The 20,704-nt window shown below is 42.1% G+C and overlaps 1 protein-coding gene across 2 annotated transcripts; it reads right to left on the reverse strand.

Annotated features, from left to right (window-relative positions):
* Nucleotides 1–564: 564 nt before the first annotated feature.
* On the reverse strand, nucleotides 565–19,915 carry LOC139418145 (heat shock cognate 70 kDa protein-like). 2 transcript variants are annotated; one of them, XM_071167367.1, is made up of 9 exons: nucleotides 19,811–19,915; nucleotides 3,840–4,049; nucleotides 3,432–3,637; nucleotides 3,182–3,334; nucleotides 2,270–2,825; nucleotides 1,847–2,049; nucleotides 1,422–1,620; nucleotides 1,080–1,312; nucleotides 565–977 (listed from the first exon to the last, which is right to left on the reverse strand). In XM_071167367.1, the coding sequence occupies exons 2-9, from the start codon at nucleotides 4,042–4,044 to the stop codon at nucleotides 789–791; spliced, it is 1,944 nt and encodes a 647-aa protein (XP_071023468.1). In that variant the 5' UTR covers nucleotides 4,045–4,049; nucleotides 19,811–19,915; the 3' UTR covers nucleotides 565–788. The 2 variants fall into 2 exon arrangements, with proteins under 2 accessions (XP_071023468.1, XP_071023467.1); XM_071167366.1 differs by lacking the exon at nucleotides 19,811–19,915 and adding an exon at nucleotides 7,902–8,010 and having other exon boundaries at nucleotides 595–977.
* Between the last annotated feature and the right edge of the window lie 789 nt (nucleotides 19,916–20,704).

The raw sequence follows: 20,704 nt of genomic DNA on the forward strand, positions 1-20,704 counted from the left end.
ACTCATGCCTTGTGGATGGAGGCATTGTTATCCTATGGGGGCATAGCCAAAACGTGACCCTAAGCATGATGGGATGTCAATTGCTTATTTAACTCAAGAACCTCACCTGTACAGATTATTATGGATAAGAACGAGAATACTTTTATTTGTCAAACGGCAGTCAAGCATCGATCATCGTCACCAGAATAAGATCCTCGATATTTATTGGGAAGTAGCATCAAGATCATCGTGCACTTTCACCACCCTGTGAAGTTCATAAGTTATTTCATTTGTAGCCTAATAAACTGCATGGTTTCGAGTCATAGTGGGAGGACCACACACACTATATCGTTATGTGACTCCCAAGTTTACTTCGATATGTTGGTTATTAAATCAATACTTGCGCATAAAGGCATTTCCACCACCATTTCTCGCATAATACATTTTACCGACACAAAAAGATCCCACCATGTCGAACGAACAAATTATCTGTCGGTATTTATAAAATTGTACCGAAACTAGCCATTACCATCACAGCTATCGTGATTTTTTTACTCATAAAAACTGTGGATGGAAACATGGTTAGTGACATAAATAATCATTTATTCTCCAGGACTCAAAATGTATAGACAGGCAAACTCTTCTTCCTTAAAATCCCAATAGTTTTGACAGTGTACATATTCAAGTATTCAAAACCCACATAGCAGCTTTTATCAGTTTAAATTACTCAGCCAATGACCAAATTTACAGATTGGGACTCTGGGGTTACATGCTTTGTGTTTACAGAGTGATGAGATGGGACATTGGGTTTAATCGACTTCCTCGATGGTGGGGCCTGAGGATCCACCACCTCCAGGAGCAGCACCGCCAGCACCTGAGAAGCCTCCAGGCATTCCACCAGGCATACCACCGGCACTCTGGTACAATTTGGTGATGATGGGGTTGCACACCTTCTCCAGCTCCTGTTGCTGGTGCTCATACTCTTCCTTCTCCGCAGTCTGTGAAAAAAAAAATACAGATTAAGATTGATTTATTTACCTTCTCGACACGTTATTGGTAATAACTTGGTTTAAATTAATGGGCACAGCAACATACTGTACCTGGTTCTTATCCAGCCAGGCAATGATCTCATTGCACTTGTCCAGAATCTTGGTCTTGTCCTCGTCACTGATCTTGCCCTGTAGTTTCTCATCCTCCACTGTGGATTTCATGTTGAAAGAGTAGGACTCCAGGGAGTTCTTGGAGGAAACCTTGTCACGCTGCACATCATCCTCACACTTGTACTTCTCAGCCTCCTGGACCATGCGCTCAATGTCCTCCTTGCTCAGGCGACCTGGTCAGACAAAAATAAAAAAAAGTCTTAAGTTAAGGATACTCTCACTATCCAAGTGGGCATCATATTGTAATAGCATTTCACTTTAGTCACATTTTATTGTGTCTACCTTTGTCATTGGTGATGGTGATCTTGTTCTCCTTGCCAGTGCTCTTATCAACGGCAGAGACATTGAGGATGCCGTTTGCATCAATGTCGAAGGTGACCTCAATCTGAGGAACACCGCGAGGTGCAGGGGGGATTCCAGTCAACTCAAACTTGCCCAACAGGTTGTTGTCCTTGGTCATGGCCCTCTCACCCTCATACACCTGGAGGATACAGTTTATATTAGCTAAAACCATACATGGTCTTCAAATGAGAAGTACATTTCACTAAATAGTCCCTTAGACATCCAACAAAGGTATTGGGACATATTTTGTCTTTCAACCTCTGGTGGAAACTATGAATGGCAAGAGTAAACTTCATCACAGCAAGTGGCTAAAGGAATGAGGAAACATTGCCCTCAAATGTACATTTTATGCAGGGTCTTTTCACCTGAATGAGCACACCAGGCTGGTTGTCTGAGTAGGTGGTGAAGGTCTGGGTCTGCTTGGTTGGGATGGTGGTGTTACGTTTGATCAGGACAGTCATGACACCTCCAGCTGTCTCAATACCCAGGGACAGGGGGGTGACGTCCAGCAGAAGCAGGTCCTGGACATTTTCAGACTTGTCACCTGAGAGGATGGCTGCCTGGACAGCTGTAAAAGGGAATGGTGAGGTTAGACTCATGTAAAAACATAATTGTAGAGCCACAGTAACATTGTTACTCAGACATTAAAAAAGGAAGGTGTTGGGCCATCTTTTGTCTTTTGAGTACTAATGGCAGGAATAAACTTAATCACAGCTAAACTATTAGGATAGGGCTAGTTATAGCAGCCCAATGACCACAGAGTGAACACAAGATGATCAGTGACCCACCTGCGCCATAGGCCACAGCCTCGTCGGGGTTGATGCTCTTGTTGAGCTCTTTGCCGTTGAAGAAATCTTGGAGCAATTTCTGGATCTTGGGGATACGAGTGGAGCCTCCGACCAGGACAATATCGTGGACCTGGGCCTTGTCCATCTTGGCATCACGGAGGGATTTCTCCACTGGGTCCAAGGTGCCACGGAAAAGATCTGCGTTGAGTTCCTCAAAACGAGCTCTGGTGATAGAGGTGTAGAAGTCGATTCCCTCGTACAGAGAGTCAATCTCGATGCTGGCCTGGGTGCTGGAGGACAGGGTGCGCTTTGCCCTCTCACAGGCGGTACGGAGACGGCGAACAGCTCTCTTGTTGTCACTGATATCTTTCTTGTACTTTCGTTTGAACTCTGCGATGAAGTGGTTGACCATGCGGTTGTCAAAGTCTTCTCCACCCAGATGGGTGTCTCCAGCAGTGGACTTGACCTCAAAGATGCCATCCTCAATGGTCAGGATGGACACATCAAAGGTGCCGCCACCCAGATCAAAGATAAGGACATTTCTTTCAGCACCAACCTGAAACAGAAGAATGTTCAATATTTAAACGGTATGACACATGGCTAGCTAGAGAGAGAGATATATATACATACAAAAATATTGTCTCATGTACAGTGCGTCTGTGTGTATATATATATATATATATATATATATATATATATATATATATATATATATATATATATATATATATATATATATATAGATAGAGAGAGAGAGAGAGAGAGAGAGAGAGAGAGAGAGAGAGAGAGAGAGAGAGAGAGAACTTAATGGCAGGAATAAACTTCATCATAGCTATTTAAATCTAGTTTGTCCAAATCAAATTATTATTTCAATAGACCTTCCTGAGCTCTAAAAATATATATGTGTCTCACCTTCTTGTCCAAGCCATAAGCAATAGCGGCAGCGGTTGGCTCATTGATGATTCGCAGAACATTCAGACCAGAGATTGTTCCAGCGTCTTTGGTTGCTTGGCGCTGAGAGTCGTTAAAGTAAGCTGGCACTGTTACAACCGCATTTGATACAGTCTGCAAAAATGAGGGTAGAAAAAAAGAAGAAGTTGTGAATGAATAGACTAACTGTCAATAAAAATCTGAAATAGACTGCAATGCAACTCAAACTCACCTTCCCGAGGTAGGCCTCTGCAATCTCCTTCATCTTGACCAACACCATGGAGGAGATTTCCTCAGGGTAGAAGCTCTTGGTCTCGCCTTTGTATTCAACCTCCACTTTGGGGCGTCCGCTATCGCTGATGACGTTGAAAGGCCAGTGTTTCATGTCAGACTGAACCACAGTGTCCTCAAATCTTCTACCAATCAAACGCTTAGCATCTGGAATACGCAAATAAAAAGTATGTTAAAACGATTGCATTATAGACATACTCCGATCATAGCAGTTGATCTTTGGTTTCTCACTCAGACATCCAAGGAAGGTTATAAAAACCTCTGGTGGAAACTACAAATGGCAGGAATAAACTGCATCACACCTTTACAAACATCTACCAATAATCACCATTGCAATACATAAACCTACCGAACACTGTGTTGCAGGGGTTCATGGCAACCTGATTCTTGGCAGCATCACCGATGAGCCTCTCAGAGTCAGTGAAGGCAACGTAGCTTGGTGTGGTCCTGTTACCCTGGTCGTTGGCAATGATTTCAACCTTACCATGCTGGAACACACCCACGCAGGAGTAAGTGGTCCCGAGATCAATGCCAACCGCTGTTCCCTTAGACATAGTTGCTGTGAAAACAGATACATATTTAATGATGAGCAAAGTCTTTCCAATAGGTGGCAGTCATCATCATCACTCAAAGTAAAGTGACCCATAGAGACTTTGGACTGTAGTTTATGAATCACTGTGTCTGTATTTACACAGGCAGCCCAATTCTGATATTTTTTTTAACTAATTGGTCTTTTGACCAATCAGATCAGCTCTGATGTGACAATATATTTTTCAAAGCTGATCAGATTAGTAAAAAAAAAAGTAGGAAACAAATCTGAATTGGGCTGCCTGGGTAAACGTAGCCACCATAGATTACATGTGCAACTTCCTTAATGGAGAAATATGCCAACTCGTTGAAAATCAATTCCTAAGAACGGTGACTAATCCGGTTCCAAAAAAGTCATAGGCCTTCAGTTTCATTTAAAGGGCGACTGCTCTTCCTGATTTGGCCTTGTTTTAGATTTGGTTCATTAAAAAAAATGCTTGACAGAATTCAAAGGTGAGTTTGTTTTGTGGTGTGGCTTGATGTGGGTGTTTCCTGTGTGTACGCAGGTGGAAAGAGTTAGCCAAATTATTAAGCCAATTAGCTTCAGTCGACTGGTGTGCGACCGTGGCAAGGTTGGTTTTTACTTTGGATAGCGTATCTCTGGGGATAGTTAGGGGACGTAAAAGTACACAATGTAAAAAGGGACAATATTTTCATGTTGCACATCTTTTAGTTGTCTCATCGAATGCTTTCAATATTTGTAAATTAAGTTCTACAATTTATAGTTGGTTTAAGGTTAAGTCATTGAAATTTGGAGCTATTGACCTTTTAAATTGTTCCATGTAGACTGTGTAATTTACTGATGGTCCCTAACTCGCCCCATTGTGATATCGAATGTCAACCAAATTGACCATTGGCATTGTGATCTGAGTTCTGAATTGATGATTACTTGGGTTCTGCAAGTTGTGGGAATGGACAAGATTAAAATAAACACAGCCCATGGAAAACTGTTACTATTCATTCCATGACATAATTTTGTTTTCCTATCATCTTGCAAATCTCAGTTTTGTACGAGACATACTTTATGACCAACATTTTCCTATTTAAACTTCGTAGTCAATTTTGACACTAGAATAAATGTATCTGCACATATTGATGCCGCATAGGCCATTTTCAAAATGAGAAGTTGCTTTTTAGGGACAGTCGCTCTTTGAACTGATGGCAAAGGTGCATAAATAGAGAAATTCAGATATGAACAATGTTCCTACTAAAATGCACGCAGCTCCTCTTGGACTGAGATCTGAGATCAAAACTGAGATCTGCATGTCACCTGCGTACATGTGTTCATATTTTTTTCCTGTTAGTGAGTTATTAGCCCAGTTATAGCTAATTTCTATTCAATAATAGGGGAGTGGTTGCTTCCTACAAGAGCACAACATGTGTGCATTTCTAGCCATCTTTGAAAAGCAAGGCAGGTAAATAGCTTTTTTTATGTTTTAAAGGGGCAGTGTTGTATTTTGAGTGGTCTTGAATAAGCTAAGTAGCCAATAGGAAGAGGGTAGCATTTGTCTGATTCCTTGTAATAATGGTATGGGAATAATAATGAATGTTATTTTGTAAAGTGGTTTATTGCATCAAACAACAACATTTTCAGGACAAGTGGATAAACAGGTTCATGACAAGCCCTCCATGTTTTTTTTTTAAATCTCATGAAATGTAGGCCTACATTGAACAACACACACTTGCTGCTACTGTAGGTGAATGATAGAACAGCTATTTCCATGTTAAAATGTTATGTGATGCATTTTTTGTTTTGATGGTAGGCCACTCTGGTAGGCCTACACTTTGATCAAATAGTCACAATAGCCTATGTGGTCACTGTTAAAACTTTAAAGCGAGTAAAGCCTCAATGTTCACAGTAAACGCACGCCGGAAGTTGCACAGAATTATCACGTTTAAGGTGTGCTCAGCAAACCTGAAATTTGCTGAGTGACGAAAAAAATAGAGATACTATTGGAAATGACATCCTTGTTTTTATTACTTCCCACAAAGTTCTTAAACTGGCAAATTGAACCAATCAGCACAATCTACTTTTTCATTTTTTCAATTTGCCGCTGTCTTGGAGCTAGAATTTGAATCATGTAATGCTTTTACCATTTTTTTACGGTGAGCAATGTACAATATGGTGAACTTAGCAAACGAGGCATTTGTGGTAAGTACATGGGGGCTGCCATCTTTATGCATCTTCGCCATTCATGTATGGGCTGGCATTGGATGGGCCAGGCAGCCATCTTAGGCAAGGCAAGAGGTATACATGGTGCGCTGCCTTACTACTGTAAAGACTATGCTACTGCAGTCCCATGGGAAATTCACCATGTAGCAGAGGTTGGCACATTGAGACAGCAGGGAATTTCCAAGGGCATACAAACCCATAGGGCTGTGGGTAATGGCACTCAAGCTATTAGGAGTACACACAAAATAAACTGGGGTGCTTTTTTCATCTCTGAACCTATAAATTATACTACAGTGAACACCATCAACACTATTTAGCCTACTATTATTATGTTACACAATCAAATGTCAGAATGTCTTGCCTTGGCAATTGCATCATAGCACTTTCACCCAGTTTGGCGTGGTTCGCAAATGCGATTTATCTTTATCTGGGATGATCCCTGACAATCTGGGTAGGCACGTGCTTTGCACGGTTGTGACTAGATGCAATTCAGCGACAGACGAGATTTACAATTGAACTACCGCAAGAGTTGGATTTAACACTTTGAAGCCAGAGGATGAATGAGTCATATTTAACTGTTAGCTTTACACAAAGTAATTGTACATTCTCAGTTAATAAAATGTATGATTGTTTATTTTCGATGAAAGAGTTGATGATGGGTGTACAGTTGCATGCGTGTGCTCAGGCCCAGTCCTGGCTGTTCTGCCACCCTAGACTGGCCAAAGAAATTGTGCCCTCCTATAGACAGGCTGGTTGTTTAGCAACAAAACCAAGGCATGCGCAACTATGAGGCAAAACAAACAGGGTTGGCTTAGATTATTGACAACATGTAAACTATATTTAGTCTCCAATGTTTATTGAAAACGTAAATAAATTAGCACAATGAACACTTCTCTCTCAAATGCATTGTTAAAGTTGTTTGTTAGCTAGGGTGACCAGCCCCGTTTTTGGTGACCTGTCCCCGGCTGGAGCTGTCCCCGTTTTTAACTGTGCGTTAAAAACAGACCGCGAAATGAAATAATATTTTACGTGGCAAGAAAGACCAGGCAGGAGCCTACCGGTTGATGTCTCAATCGTGTTGTGCTTGTTTTGGCCAACAGATGGGGCTGCTCGCTATAGCAGCTTCATTCACTCGTCTTCTACTAACTAACGTTACTTGCTTGCGCTAGTTTAAGAGAAAACTGCTGTGGAAAAGCAGAGGAAGCAAATTGCAGAGGAAATTGCATCTGAGGTCCTGGTGGTCATCCAAAAATGTAACCTGGAAAACAAAGTTGTGGAATTCCCTGCCGACAACACAAATACCAACTTTGGAGGACCGAATAGGCTGGGGAGGATCAATGTCCATACCAAAGTTAAAAATGCTCTGCAACAGGAGGTGATTGGCTTAGGTTGTCCTGCCCACATCATTCATAACACGGCCAGAACAGCTTTGGATATGATACCCCTTGATGTTGAGTACCTGCTAACAAAGATATTTTCCTATTTTCACCGTCAGAGTAGAAAGACTGAAGAGCTTTTGTGAGTTTGTTGGCCAGGAGTATCATTTTAGGACAAAGCAATGTTTGCTGACTGTCCATGCTCCCTGCTCTAGAATGAGTGATGAAAATGTATGTGCCATTGAAATATTATTTTCTTTCTGAAGACAAATACCCTGTTGTCCTGCGAATAATGTTTGAAGATCCACGGACTCAAGTTTGGCTGGCCTTTGTCCATGGAAACCTGCCCGTATTCAGTGACACGATCAAGATGCTTGAAGGCCAGGACCGCTGTGCTGTGGAGTCAGCTGAAATTCTGGGAACGTTGAAGCAAAATTGACTGCAAGACGTGATGACAACTTCATTCCAGTTTTGGTCAGAGGACTTCTGAGAGAGCTAGAGGAAAATAGAGCAATGTCTAAAGAGAGCTTTCTCAAAACATCCCAACCATTCCTCACTGTGGCTGTGAACTACTTGCAAGCATGGCGAAAGCACACAGATAAATCTAAAAGTCTTACATTGTCTCCTTTTAAAAAGGCAACCTCAGCGTGAAGAGATCCAGATTCCGAGTTCAACTGTATATGATGGCAGCCCCAAAGTGACCATGAATGTGGATGCATTGTTTGTCGAGGTTACTGGCCTGCAAGAGTTCCTAAAGGGGGGATCGCTTGAAGAATGGAAAACATCTGAGACACAGCTTAGTCAGAGATGGAGCACGGTGGAGACACCGCTTAGTCAGAGATGGAGCACGGTGGAGACACCGCTTAGTCAGAGATGGAGCTCGGTGGTTACCCACTTCAAAGAGAATGACATCCCACACACTAACCTGGCTGATTGGCGTCTGTTGTCATGTGCTTACCTGGAAGTAACGCACCAGTCGAGAGAGTGTTCTCCCAAATGAATGATATTTGGACAACAGCAAGAAATAGGTTCACTGTTCCTACCATCAAGGCCGTGCTTATTGTGAAGACAAACTTCAACCTCCCCTGCCAGGAGTTCATGGAGAAGCTTGCCAAAGACAGAGGGAATCCTGAAGAAAATACATTCTTCTGAGAAATATACAGATTAGGTTGGTATAAGTATATTATGTAGTTACCAATCTCATCATCGTCTTATTTCTTTATTATGTTGTTAAGTATTTCATATATACTATTGTCTGTTTTTCAAATTTTGTCCATGTGGTCTTCCGCTCTTATTCTACCAGGACCACTGAATGGCTGTTCAGATCAGTTCTGTCTTGTCTGTAGTGTTTCTGTAATATAGTTGTTTTCTCTATCACAGTGTGCCTATTTGACTAAATACATGAAATCAGAATTGTCCCCCATTTTTATTTCAGAGATAATAACATTGGATATTTTAATGATATAGTGACCACCGAACTGGAAATGTCCCCGGTTTTCATTTCAGAAATCTGGTTGCCTTATTGTTAGCTAGCTAGTGAATTTTAGCCATATTAACATTGAAATAGAATCAGTCAAAACATCTAAAAAAAATTGACATGGAATCAATAACAAGATGAAATGAGCCACTTATGATTCTCCCCATTTGGCAGTTTCTGATCATTCTTGCTAGCAATCTGGCCAACCAGAATCACAAAACAGGAAGCGCTGTTCATTTTCCTTACTGTTGTCAGCTAACCGATCTATACCCAGCAAAATCTAGAATAGCCCCAGTAAGCAAAATTACATTGAAAAGACATCTAAAATACGTATTTTTCAGGCGTTAGAGTTAGGTTCATTTTAAGTTCTGAATGAAAGTTGAAAAGACGTCATTTATATAAGTCTATTTTTGGACCAAATCAAGGCCAGTTCAGACCGGACCAAATCTGAACCAAACATCGAAAAGAAATTGGCCCATGCTTACTGCGGTGTAGCCTACAGTGTCAGCCCACAATGGAATTCAATGAATGCCAATCCATATGGTAGAACTACAGTTTGTAAAACAGGCAGTTGCATTGGCTTTATTAGTCCTGATTCCTGTAACTAATCAACTTGGCAATTTAAGCTCTGAATATCAGACACCCAAATTCATCAGAAGTTACAGTGCCTTGCAAAAGTATTCACCCACCTTGGAATTGTTCCTATTTTGTTGAATTACAACCTGTAATTTAAATATATTTTTATTTGGATTTCATGTAATGGACATACACAAAATAGTCCAAACTGATGAAGTGAAATTAAAAAGAGAACTTGTTTCCCAACCAAATGTAAAGAGGAAAAGTGGTGCGTGCATATGTATTCCCCCCCTTTGCTATGAAGCCCCTGAATAAGATCTGGTGGAACCAATTACCTTCAGAAGTCACATAATTAGTTAAATAAAGTCCACCTGTGTTTAATCTAAGTGTCACATGATCTGTCACATGAATATATATACACCTGTTCTGAAAGGCCCCAGAGTCTGCAACACCACTAAGCAAGGGGCACCATGAAGACCAAGGAGCTCTCCAAACAGGTCAGGGACAAAGTCGTGGAGAAGTACAGATCAGGGTTGGGTTATAAAAAAATATCTGAAACTTTGAACATCCCACGGAGCACCATTAAATCCATTATTTAAAAATGAAAGAATATGGCACCACAACAAACCTGCCAAGAGAGGGCCGCCCACCAAAACTCACGGACCAGGCAAGGGCTTTAATCAGAGAGACAACAAAGAGACCAAAGATAACCCTGAAGGAGCTGCAAAGCTCCACAGCGGAGATTGGGGTATCTGTCCATAGGACCACTTTAAGCTGTGCACTCTACAGAGCTGGGCTTTACAGAAGAGTGTCCAGAAAAAAGCCATTGCTTAAAGAAAAAAATAAGCAAACACGTTCGGTGTTTGCCAGAAGGCATGTGGGAGACTCCCCAAACATATGGAAGAAGGTACTCTGGTTAGATGAGACAAATGTAGCCTTTTGGTCATCAAGGAAAATACTATGTCTGGTGCAAACCCAACACCTCTCATCACCCCGAGAACACCATCCCCACAGTGAAGCATGTTGGTATGTTTTTCATCGGCAGGGACTGGGAAACTGGTCAGAATTTAAGAAATGATGGATGGCGCTAAATACAGGGAAATTCTTGAGGGAAACCTGTTTCAGTCTTCAAGAGATTTGAGACTGGGACAGAGGTTCATCTTCCAAGCAGGACTATGACCCTAAGCATACTGCTAAAGCAATACACGGGTGCTTTAAGGGGAAACATTTAAACGTCTTGGAATGGCCTAGTCAAAGCCCAGACCTCAATCCAATTGAGCATCTGTGGTATGACTTAAAGATTACTGTACACCAGCGAAACCCATCCAACTTGAAGGAGCTAGATCAGTTTAGCCTTGAAGAATGGGCATAAATCCCAGTGGCTAGATGTACCAAGCTTATAGAGACATACCCCAAGAGATTTGCAGCTGTAATTGCTGCAAAAGGTGGCTCTACAAAGTATTGACTTTGGGGGGGTGAATAGTTATGCACGCTCAAGTTCTGTTTTTTTGTCTTATTTCTTGTTTGTTCCACAATAAAAAATATTTTGCATCTTCAATGTGGTAGGCATGTTGTGTAAATCAAATTATACAAATGATACAAACCCCAGGTTGTAAGGCAACAAAATAGGAAAAATGCCCAGAGGGGTGAATACTTTCACAAGCCACTGTATCCTGAGCCTATAGAGCTCTACAGTGGAGGTGTCATAATACCCATAAAACCTAGCGGTCAAAGAGCGAAATGGTTCCAATAGGGAAATTTAGGGGAAAAAAAGGTCAGTGTTTCGTGTAGGCTTACATGGCATGTCGTTTTGATAACCATGTAAATCTCTCTCGGACACAGTGACTTTTATCAATATATTTGGCTCTATTTTCTCTCAGATTCGAAAATGCTAATTAGCATCAAAGTAGACATCATGCAAGACTAAAAAATCCCTGCAAGCTCCTGCAAGTCATCTCTAGCTGACACCTTTGCTAACAGGTATTGTGTCAGTTTAAAACTTGCACAAGACAGTTCACAGAATTGTCAACTTAAAGAAATATAGCCAATTTATTCAGTCCTGTGTAACTCAGTTGGTAAAGCATGGCGCTCACAGCACCACCGTTGAGGTTTCGATTCCCATGGGGGACCAGTACGAAAAAAGTATTCAAATGTATGCACTCACTAATGTAAGTCACTCTCAATGACTAAAATGTAAAAATGCAGGTGAATATATTGATAAGTCACCTTGTCTTGGAGAGATTTACACGATTATCAAAACATCACAGCCTACAGGGTAAGCCTACATGAAACACAGTCCTTATTTTAAGTTTTTCTAAACTCCCCTACAGGGAAAAATGTATGGTGGAAAAACGATTGGAACCATTTCCGTGTTTGACCACTAGGTTTTGTGGGTATTATGATTCATACTGTGGTACTCTATTTGCAATGTGTTTAGCCTACAGCAGGAAATGCAGTAGTATATTATTTTTCGCTATGATCAGCTCATCAAAAATTGACAGATACAAACTGGAAACCACTGATCATGACAAATTTAGCACACAGGGTGAAACTCCTGGACTGCAGTTGTGATTAGCCTGATTGTCTATTCCATATTGTCCATTTTACTTTGACCTGTCCTGCTTTTATGATATGCTGTTTGTTAGCGTCGATGCAACCACGAGTCCAGTACAATGTAAAAACAATCTTGGTTGCATCGAAGCTAGGTGTGTTAACATGTCAGTGTATTTTTCATTTGATTAGACTATTTGATCGGAGAAACACGCATGACGTAAAAAGTGTCCTTCTCATTACATTGTCATACATTCTATCTCCAGCCTGTAGGCTACAGAAAAGTCCACATTCTTTTTTATACCATAAATTATGTAGCAGAAATAGCTTAAGTTAGATGTTTTTTTAACGGAATGTTGGTGGAGCGCCACAGCGATGCATCTCCAACAGCACCATGGAGAGGCGCGCAGGGAATGGACATGCAAAATATTTTACACTCCTGCCTTTGACAAAGTGGGTACTGCTCATCAAAGGGCGGAATCAGCGCTCCCCTAAAAATCCTATATACCACTGGTTGAGAGAAGTGGTCATTGTTTTTGGGCAGAATTATGTGCGGTTTTGTGTGTCAATTAGGCAGCCGCGTAATCCTGCCTAATGTGCGGGCCGGCCCTGAGTGTGCTTACTGTGACTGTCAACCTAATATTGGCTACTCTAGCCCAGCTACTTCCCACACTGTTGCTGGACCGCAGTGCTTGTTGTTACCGTTCATTCTTGACATGTAGATGGTTATCAGTATTAGTTATTTATTGTATAGGGTAGTATCCTACTTTTTATCAAATCATGGGAGGGAAGAAAATTGGCCACGTTGTCAGCATGCTTCAGTTTGGCTGGCGTCTAGCCGAGCTCTACTAGCCTTCGCTTGAATTACGAGAAAAGCCAGTAGACACTACCTCAAAATAGTCATTCAATGAAGATAACTGAAGAAATCTGCCATTAGTTTTGTTTTTGTCGAGATCTTAGTTGCGCTATTTTGCATGTGACTACAATATTTGGTGCAATATTTCTCCAGTGAAAAAATGTGCATGAGATCGAGTCATCTCTCGTTAAATGACAACAGGCACTTCATTAAAGAATCCCTACTTTTGACCAATCGCTGATGAGGAAGTGTAGGATTTGTCTACAGACTTTGGCTCGCCTCAACATTTTTTTTGCCGAAAAAACATCACAAAATTTAGTCTGGGAAGCATACGCCTTTAGCAGCCACCGGCAACACCATAAATACTGCTACCTAGTAGGAAGCACTCACGTCGGCAAGCACCTCGATACAACATCGGTGAATTAGTAATTCCCACCAGCTTGTCATCGTGCTTCCTGATGGAAGTGACGTTAGCTAAATTGGCATGTCACTTACATCCCATATGAATACTACCTTGCTGTCATTACAAATGAATGAGGAGTCTATAGTTAAAAGTATAAAGTCAACATTGCGCTGCCCTCTTCATTGGCTTTCGACACTATTGATCAGTCACTGCTAATTTGGATGCTTTCCTCAATTGGTCTAGACCAGGCTGCATGTAACTGGTTTTAAAATTACTTGACAGATGAAACTCAATGTATATCTACTGATGGTGTTCAAACAGATTTCCTGGATATTACGAAAGGTGTCCCGCAGGGGTCGATTCCGGGTCCTGTACTTTCTACTATTTACATTAAGAATATCGAATGTAAAAAAAAGAAAAAAAATGTAGCCTGCACTTGTATGCCGATGATACTGTTGTGTATGCTATTGCCCCCACAGTTGACCAGGCTCTAGCTGAACTACAGTATGTCATCATTGTATTACAGAAAAGCTTTATTGACCTGAAATTAGTGCTGAATGCAGGTAAAACTAAGTATATGTTGTTCTCTGGAGTGCATAAAAATAAGTCTGATTTAAGAATATGTACTTGATCGTGTCCATGCTTGCAAATATCTTGGCATACAGTATTGATAGGTGAAAAGCTGTCTTTTAAAAAGCAGATTGATTAGTTTGCTAAGAAGCAGAGAATAAAAATGGGCTTATTCTATAGAAATAGGTCCTGCCTTTCGCTAAATAGTAGAACGCAGATTATTCAGTCAAAGTTCCTCTCGGTCCTAGACTATGGCAACATCTATATGAACCCAGCTGCCACTTCATTAAAGCGGTTAGATGCGGTTACACTACATTTTATTACGGTGCCAATTTTAGTACTCATCACTGCATTTTCTACCAGAAAGTTGGTTGGCCCTCTTTGATGTCACGTAGGTTTATACATTACCATTTTTGCATTTATAAAGCCCTTTTGCAAAAAGTCCCACTGTACCTAACATCATTACTAAACTTTAGACATACGAGTTACCACACCTGGTCTCAGGGATGGCTAACTCTGAAAATTCTGTCTCTACTGAGTTAGGTAAATCAGCTTTCTGTTTTCTTGCACCTTATTTGTGGAACAATCTTCAAAATGTTCTTAAATGTGATGTTCTGGTGCCTCGAGGGCAGGTATTCCCAAACTGGGGTACGCCCAATGCCATCGGGGTACGCCAAATAAAAATGTGATTCACATTTGGGTGAGGTTTTTTTCTTGCCTGAGTAGCCTCGTTTCATTGCCAAAGATAAAATTAAACCATCTAGTGTTCAGCGAAATAACAACACAATGTCAAATACAGGTAGCCTAGTCAAATAAATAACATCCAATCACATCAACCGTTACTCTCTCGCTGGAAACCTTCACTATTGCGCAGACATTTAGAAACAAAACATGACCATTTGAAAATTAAGCCACGGGGGGTTTTGGAGCGACAATAAAGACGACTATCGAGTAGTAAGACGTATAAAAGCAACAGATACCATTAATAAGAAGGGGCTAGAAGCGTCTTATATGGTGAGCTACCGAGTGGCTAGGACAGGCAAGTCCCATACTATTTGAAGGACTTAATTCCTCCTGCTGCCGCGGATATGCGGCTGGGACAATGTTGGGGGAAAAGGCCCAAAAAACTATACAGACAATGCCTTCATCAAACAACACTGTTACACAACACATCAGTGACATGGCAGGAGATGTTCTATATCGTGGAGCTCTGCTCCTCGTGGTTTACCCCGCTGCCTAGGCAGTGAATTATACACACACCTGCAGTCAATAGGAGTACAGGTGTCCCTATATAAGGGGACTCTTCCCCTCAATCAGCCTCCCATTAGCTTCAGCGACAGGACTGGTCTGAAGAAGCCTAGAAGAGAAGAGAGAAGTCTCAGGACGAACCCGCTGTCGATCTCCTGGTCTCAACATCGTCCTTCAATGAGCACGCATTTTCCACCCCAAAAGCTCTTTTAAGAGCTCAGTGTCGCTGATCCACTATGGCGGCTATGGCCCTGCACAACTTATGTTTTGTGTGCTTAGGTTCACAGCGTGCTAGGGGCAGTCTCACAGATCCCCCGAAATGCCCTAGCTGCGCCCTCCTTTCTTAAAGGAGAGGAAGCAGCGGTGGGCATTTCAGGGTAGATCTCCCTCTAGAGGACGCCATGTCTGTGTTAGCCTCAGGTTCTGAGGCGTCATATGATGACGGCGCCGCTAGAGAAGACGAGGATGTTGGGAAGTGTTTGGATTTTTCTCCGGAAAAATCCACTCTACTGACCAAGATTGAAAAAAAAACTGCCACAGAGAATGTGGAACCTGTATGCTGTCATGTCAAGGGCATGCTCTCTTTCCTACAGTTCATGTTTCACAAACAGGTCTCACCCACCACCATTAACGTGTTCGCGGCAGCAATTTCAGCTTGTCATGATGGGTTTGGCAGAGACATCGTCTTGTCACCCTCTAGTGAAACGGTTTCTATTGGGAACGCAGCAGCTTAGGCCAACGCCTAGAGCCACGCTGCCCCAGTGGGATATAACTTTGGTACTCAAGGCGTTCTGCGAGACGCCGTTCGGGCCACTGAATCAAATCCCCCTCAAGATGTTCTCTGAAGACGGCACTGTTGCTTGCTTTGACTACAGCCAAGCGCGTCAGTGATTTGGGTGCTCTTTCGACGAGACCCGACTGCCTTGCCATTAACGGCGATCTGAGCAGCGCGGTGTTACGTCCTAACCCTGCATTTATGCCGAAGGTTATTAAGAGCTTTTACAGGTCACAGACCGTTGAGCACCCCCCCATGTGGAGTGGAGAGAGGAGAGAGGAGAGGCTTCATCGCCTGTGCCCATTGCGCGCCTTAGCATGCTACGTGTAACGCACAGCGACGATTAGGTCATCGCTTCAGCTATTTGTGTGTCACAGTGCTAGTACACTGGGTAGACCAGTTTAAAAACAGCGGCTGTCTCATTGGCTTTGTGAAGGCAATGAGACGGCTTATGAGGTGGCAGGGTGGCCACTGCCTCAGGGAATAAGAGCCCACTCAACTCGTGGAGTAGCGGCGTCTACGGCCCTTTTTAGAGGAACAGGGGTAGAGGATATTTGTGCAGCTGCGCCGTGGGCGTCACTGTCTCCTTTTATCAAATTCTACCTGTTAGACATGTTGTATAACTCTCTAGCTCGTTCTGTACTCAGCATGGATGAAGTGAAAACTTGAATTAAGAAAAGATGCAGGACGATTGGGCAGGTTTCCCATTAGGTCTGCTCTTTTTGTCAAGGAGAGAGGCGTGCGACATGACCTTTGTCTGACACTGTCAGTACAACAGGGAATGTCGAGACTGCCCACCAGTGTATCACTGTGTTGGGGAGGAGTGATGAGGGAAATAGTGTTGTAACTAGTATTACTTTACTATTAAACCGGTCACTAAATTTGATAGAATATTAGGTAACATCTATCTGCTGATGCAGAGTAGGTGGCCCATATTCTATTATCTGCCCACTAATCATTGGCTTTGCCTATGGATTGAGTGTGGCGGGTTACACTGAGAAATCAGTGAGTAGGTTTTCTAAATTGGTTCAGCCTGCACTCAGCTTTGCTGGTGGGAAACGCAGGATCAATGGACAGGGTTTCCATCAGGTCCGCTTTCTCCTATTAGAATAACTACATGACATGACTCCTGGCTGGGGGTGTGGCACAGTAGAGTCATGTGTTGTATCCTGCTCATAGGTCTATGACTGTGTTTGGGTGGAAGAATTAGGGATATAGTTTCTGTAACTGGTGTTAATGTACTATTAGACTAATCTTTAGTATTGACAGTTTTGAGCTCATCTATCCACTCGTACAGATTAGTATGACTCATTATGTTTATCTGCCCACTAGTCATTGGCTATGCCTTTAGACTGAGTAGGGTGGATTAGACCGAGGACGCAGTACATTGTGACCCAGTCTGTTTTCACAGTGTGTTACAGTACTGCGGGTTTTGGTCGTAGCAATTGCTGGGCCCGACCTGTTCATTAAGTGGGAAGAGTTAGGCTCGGCAGGGAGCACATTTTGGAGTGTTGAGCTCCCCTATGGGGCAGAGCTCCACGATATAGAACGATAGTTACCGGAGTTGTAACTCCAGTTCTATGAGTAGAGCGGAGCCACATTAGGCCTTAAGGACCTGCCGAACCCCAGTCTCGCTGAAGATAATTTCTCGGGAGGCTGATTAAGGGGGATTCTGTGCGTTACAGACGGATGAGTCAACAGATGTAGCGTGCCTGGCACAGCTCCTGGTATATGTCCATTACGTTTATGGAGGGTCAATTAAGGAAAACATCCTCTTCTGCAAACCACTGGAAACCAGGACAACAGGAGTGTAATTTTTTAAAGTACTGGACAGCTTTGTGACATAAAATGGACTTTGGTGGTCAATATGTGTTGGTATCTGTACTGATGGTGCAAAAGCCATGACAAGGAGACATAGTGGAATGCCTGACAGCTTGAAAGACGTTTTGGACACTACAGTGAAATATTATCTTTGTTAAAGCAAGGCCCCTGAACTCTCGTGTATTTTCTGCATTATGCAATGATATGGGCAGCGACCATGTAACACTTTTACAACATATAGAAGTGCGCTGGTTATCAAGGGGCAAAGTATTGACACGTTTTTTTTTTAAATTGAGAGACAAGATTAAAGTTTTCTTTACTGACCATTTTTACTTGTCTGACCGCTTGCATGATGACGAGTTTCTCACACGACTGGCCTATCTGGGTGATGTTTTTTCTCGTCTGAATGATCTGAATCTAGGATTACAGGGACTCTCTGCAGCTATATTCATTGTGTGGGACAAAATCGAGACTATGATTAAGAAGTTGGAGCTCTTCTCTGTCTGCATTAACAAGGAGAACATACAGGTCTTTCCATCATTGTATGATTTTTTTGTGTGCAAATGAACTCAAGCTTACGGACAATGTCAAATGTGATATAGCGAAGCACCCGAGTGAGCTGGGTGTGCAATTACGCAGGTACTTTCCCGAAACAGACGACATGAACAACTGGATTCGTTATCCCTTTCATGCCTTGCCTCCAGTCCACTTACCGATATCTGAACAAGAGAGCCTCATCGAAATTGCAACAAGCAGTTCTGTGAAAATGTAATTTAATCAGAAGCCACTGCCAGATGTCTGGATTGGGCTGCGCTCAGAGGATCCTGCCTTGGCAAGTTGTGCTGTTAAGACACTGATGCCCTTTGCAACCATGTACCTATGTGAGAGTGGATTCTCGACCCTCACTAGCATGAAAACTAAATACAGGCACAGACTGTGTGTGGGAAATGATTGAAGATTGAGACCCTCTCTAATACAACCCAACATTGTGGAGTTATGTGCATCCTTTCAAGCACGCCCTTCTCATTAACCTGTGGTGAGTTATTCACAATTTCCGATGAACAAATAAGGTTTGTTCATCGAAAGAGCAAAATTATTGATTATTATTATATTATTATTTGTGCCCTGGTCCAATAATAGCTCTTTGTCACTTCCCACGAGCCGAGTTGTGACAACAACTCACACTCATTCTTATGTTTAATAAATGTATCATATAGTATGTGGTAGGCTTACAACAATGGCAAAAAGCAACATTTGAGAGTGTGCTGACCCTGGTGCTAGAGGGGGTATGCAGCTGGAGGTTGAATGTTTGAAGGGGTATAAAAAGTTTGGGAACCTCTGCTCTTGGGCAGCTCAAAGCTGATTGAGGACCTAATTACTAATGAGTGTGGTCCTCAATCAGTTTAGAGCTGTCTATTGCCATAGCAACGGAAAGCGCCAAATTGCTGGCTGGTTTCAAAACATCCAGTTCAAACTCTCGCGCTATTTCAATGGTAAATTTCATCTGTCGCAAATCACGGCTGTATTATACCCTCCCCCACCCGGGATTCTGAAGGACAACGCTGTAAGTACTGCAGTACAGCTGGCTCCGCATCCATGCGCATTACAATTAATTGCGGCCATTTCACCGGTACCGTATTACATTTTCTAGAGACTGCTCTGGCATCTCTTAGCTGTCGTCTCAGAGAATTGTTGAATAAACCCCCAGTTAATACAACAATGTAGACATCAAATTATCTTAAATCAACAAATAGGTATACACATGTGGATTCTAATTATAAGGACACACTGACACAAAAGTGAATATGGGTAGCCAAGAAACAATTGTAGGAAACGTCACATTACATATGCCTATAACTGACAATGATGTAGGATATAACAGATTAACATTTTGTTGCTTTAATTACCTGGATATAATGGACGCAATTCGGAATGAAAGCTGTTCGCAGTCTCCGCAACCCGATGAATGAGACGAAGCCGCTTCCGGATATCTTCTTCCAATAACTCTTCACCTGCCGGTGAAAAGAAATGTTGCACTTCTAGTATGTTCTAGCAGACTGAAACTGATCTACAATCAGAATGTAGCCACTATTGTTCAATGCGGAATACGTTATATGGCCACGTAAGGAATCAACCAGCACTAGGATCAGTTACATTTTTCTGTACGCTTTCCCTCAACGCATTGAACTCTGATTGGTTGAAGTTTAGCTCGTGCGTTACATAAATTCCTTGGGGGGAAAAACGTAGGTCGACAGAATATTTATATAGCCCCGGAAATAGCAAGATAATATTCTAGACCTTTCCTAATCAATTAACTGGGACTGACCCACTGAAATCGGAGTCCCAGAAATGTAGTTTGAACTGTGCTTTTACATCTGCCAATATACAACAACATTTACATCAGTGGAGGCTACTAATAATAATGGCTGGAATGGAGTGGCATCAAACACATTGATTCTGATCCAGCCATTATGAGCCATCTTCCCCTCAGCAGCCCCCACTAATTTAAATGTTTTATTTAACCTTTATTTAACTTGGCAAGTCAGTTAAGAACAAATTCTTACTTATAATGACAGCCTAGGAACAGTGGGTTAACTGCCTTGTTCAGGGGCAGAACGACAGATTTTGACATGTCAGCTCGGGGATTCGATCTAGAAACCTTTTGCTGGCCCAACACTCTAACCACTAAGCTACCTGCTGCCTTACCTCTAGGCTAAATGTTCCCAAGAAGGAAATGTAACAATGTCACATGTTACTTACTGGTGGCTCTGTATGTCAACCTTTAACCAACCTATTTCATC

This window comes from Oncorhynchus clarkii, chromosome 10, assembly GCF_045791955.1.
Source record: "Oncorhynchus clarkii lewisi isolate Uvic-CL-2024 chromosome 10, UVic_Ocla_1.0, whole genome shotgun sequence".
Taxonomy (NCBI): Eukaryota; Metazoa; Chordata; class Actinopteri; order Salmoniformes; family Salmonidae; genus Oncorhynchus; species Oncorhynchus clarkii.

Coding starts and splice junctions, on each gene's coding strand:
- LOC139418145 (XM_071167367.1), bottom strand. CDS start 4,044: ATGTCTAAGGGAACAGCGGTTGGCATTGATCTCGGGACCACTTACTCC. Junction 2,826..3,181: donor CTTATGGCTTGGACAAGAAG/GTGAGACACATA, acceptor CTTCTGTTTCAG/GTTGGTGCTGAAAGAAATGT. Junction 1,621..1,846: donor AGCCTGGTGTGCTCATTCAG/GTGAAAAGACCC, acceptor TGTATCCTCCAG/GTGTATGAGGGTGAGAGGGC.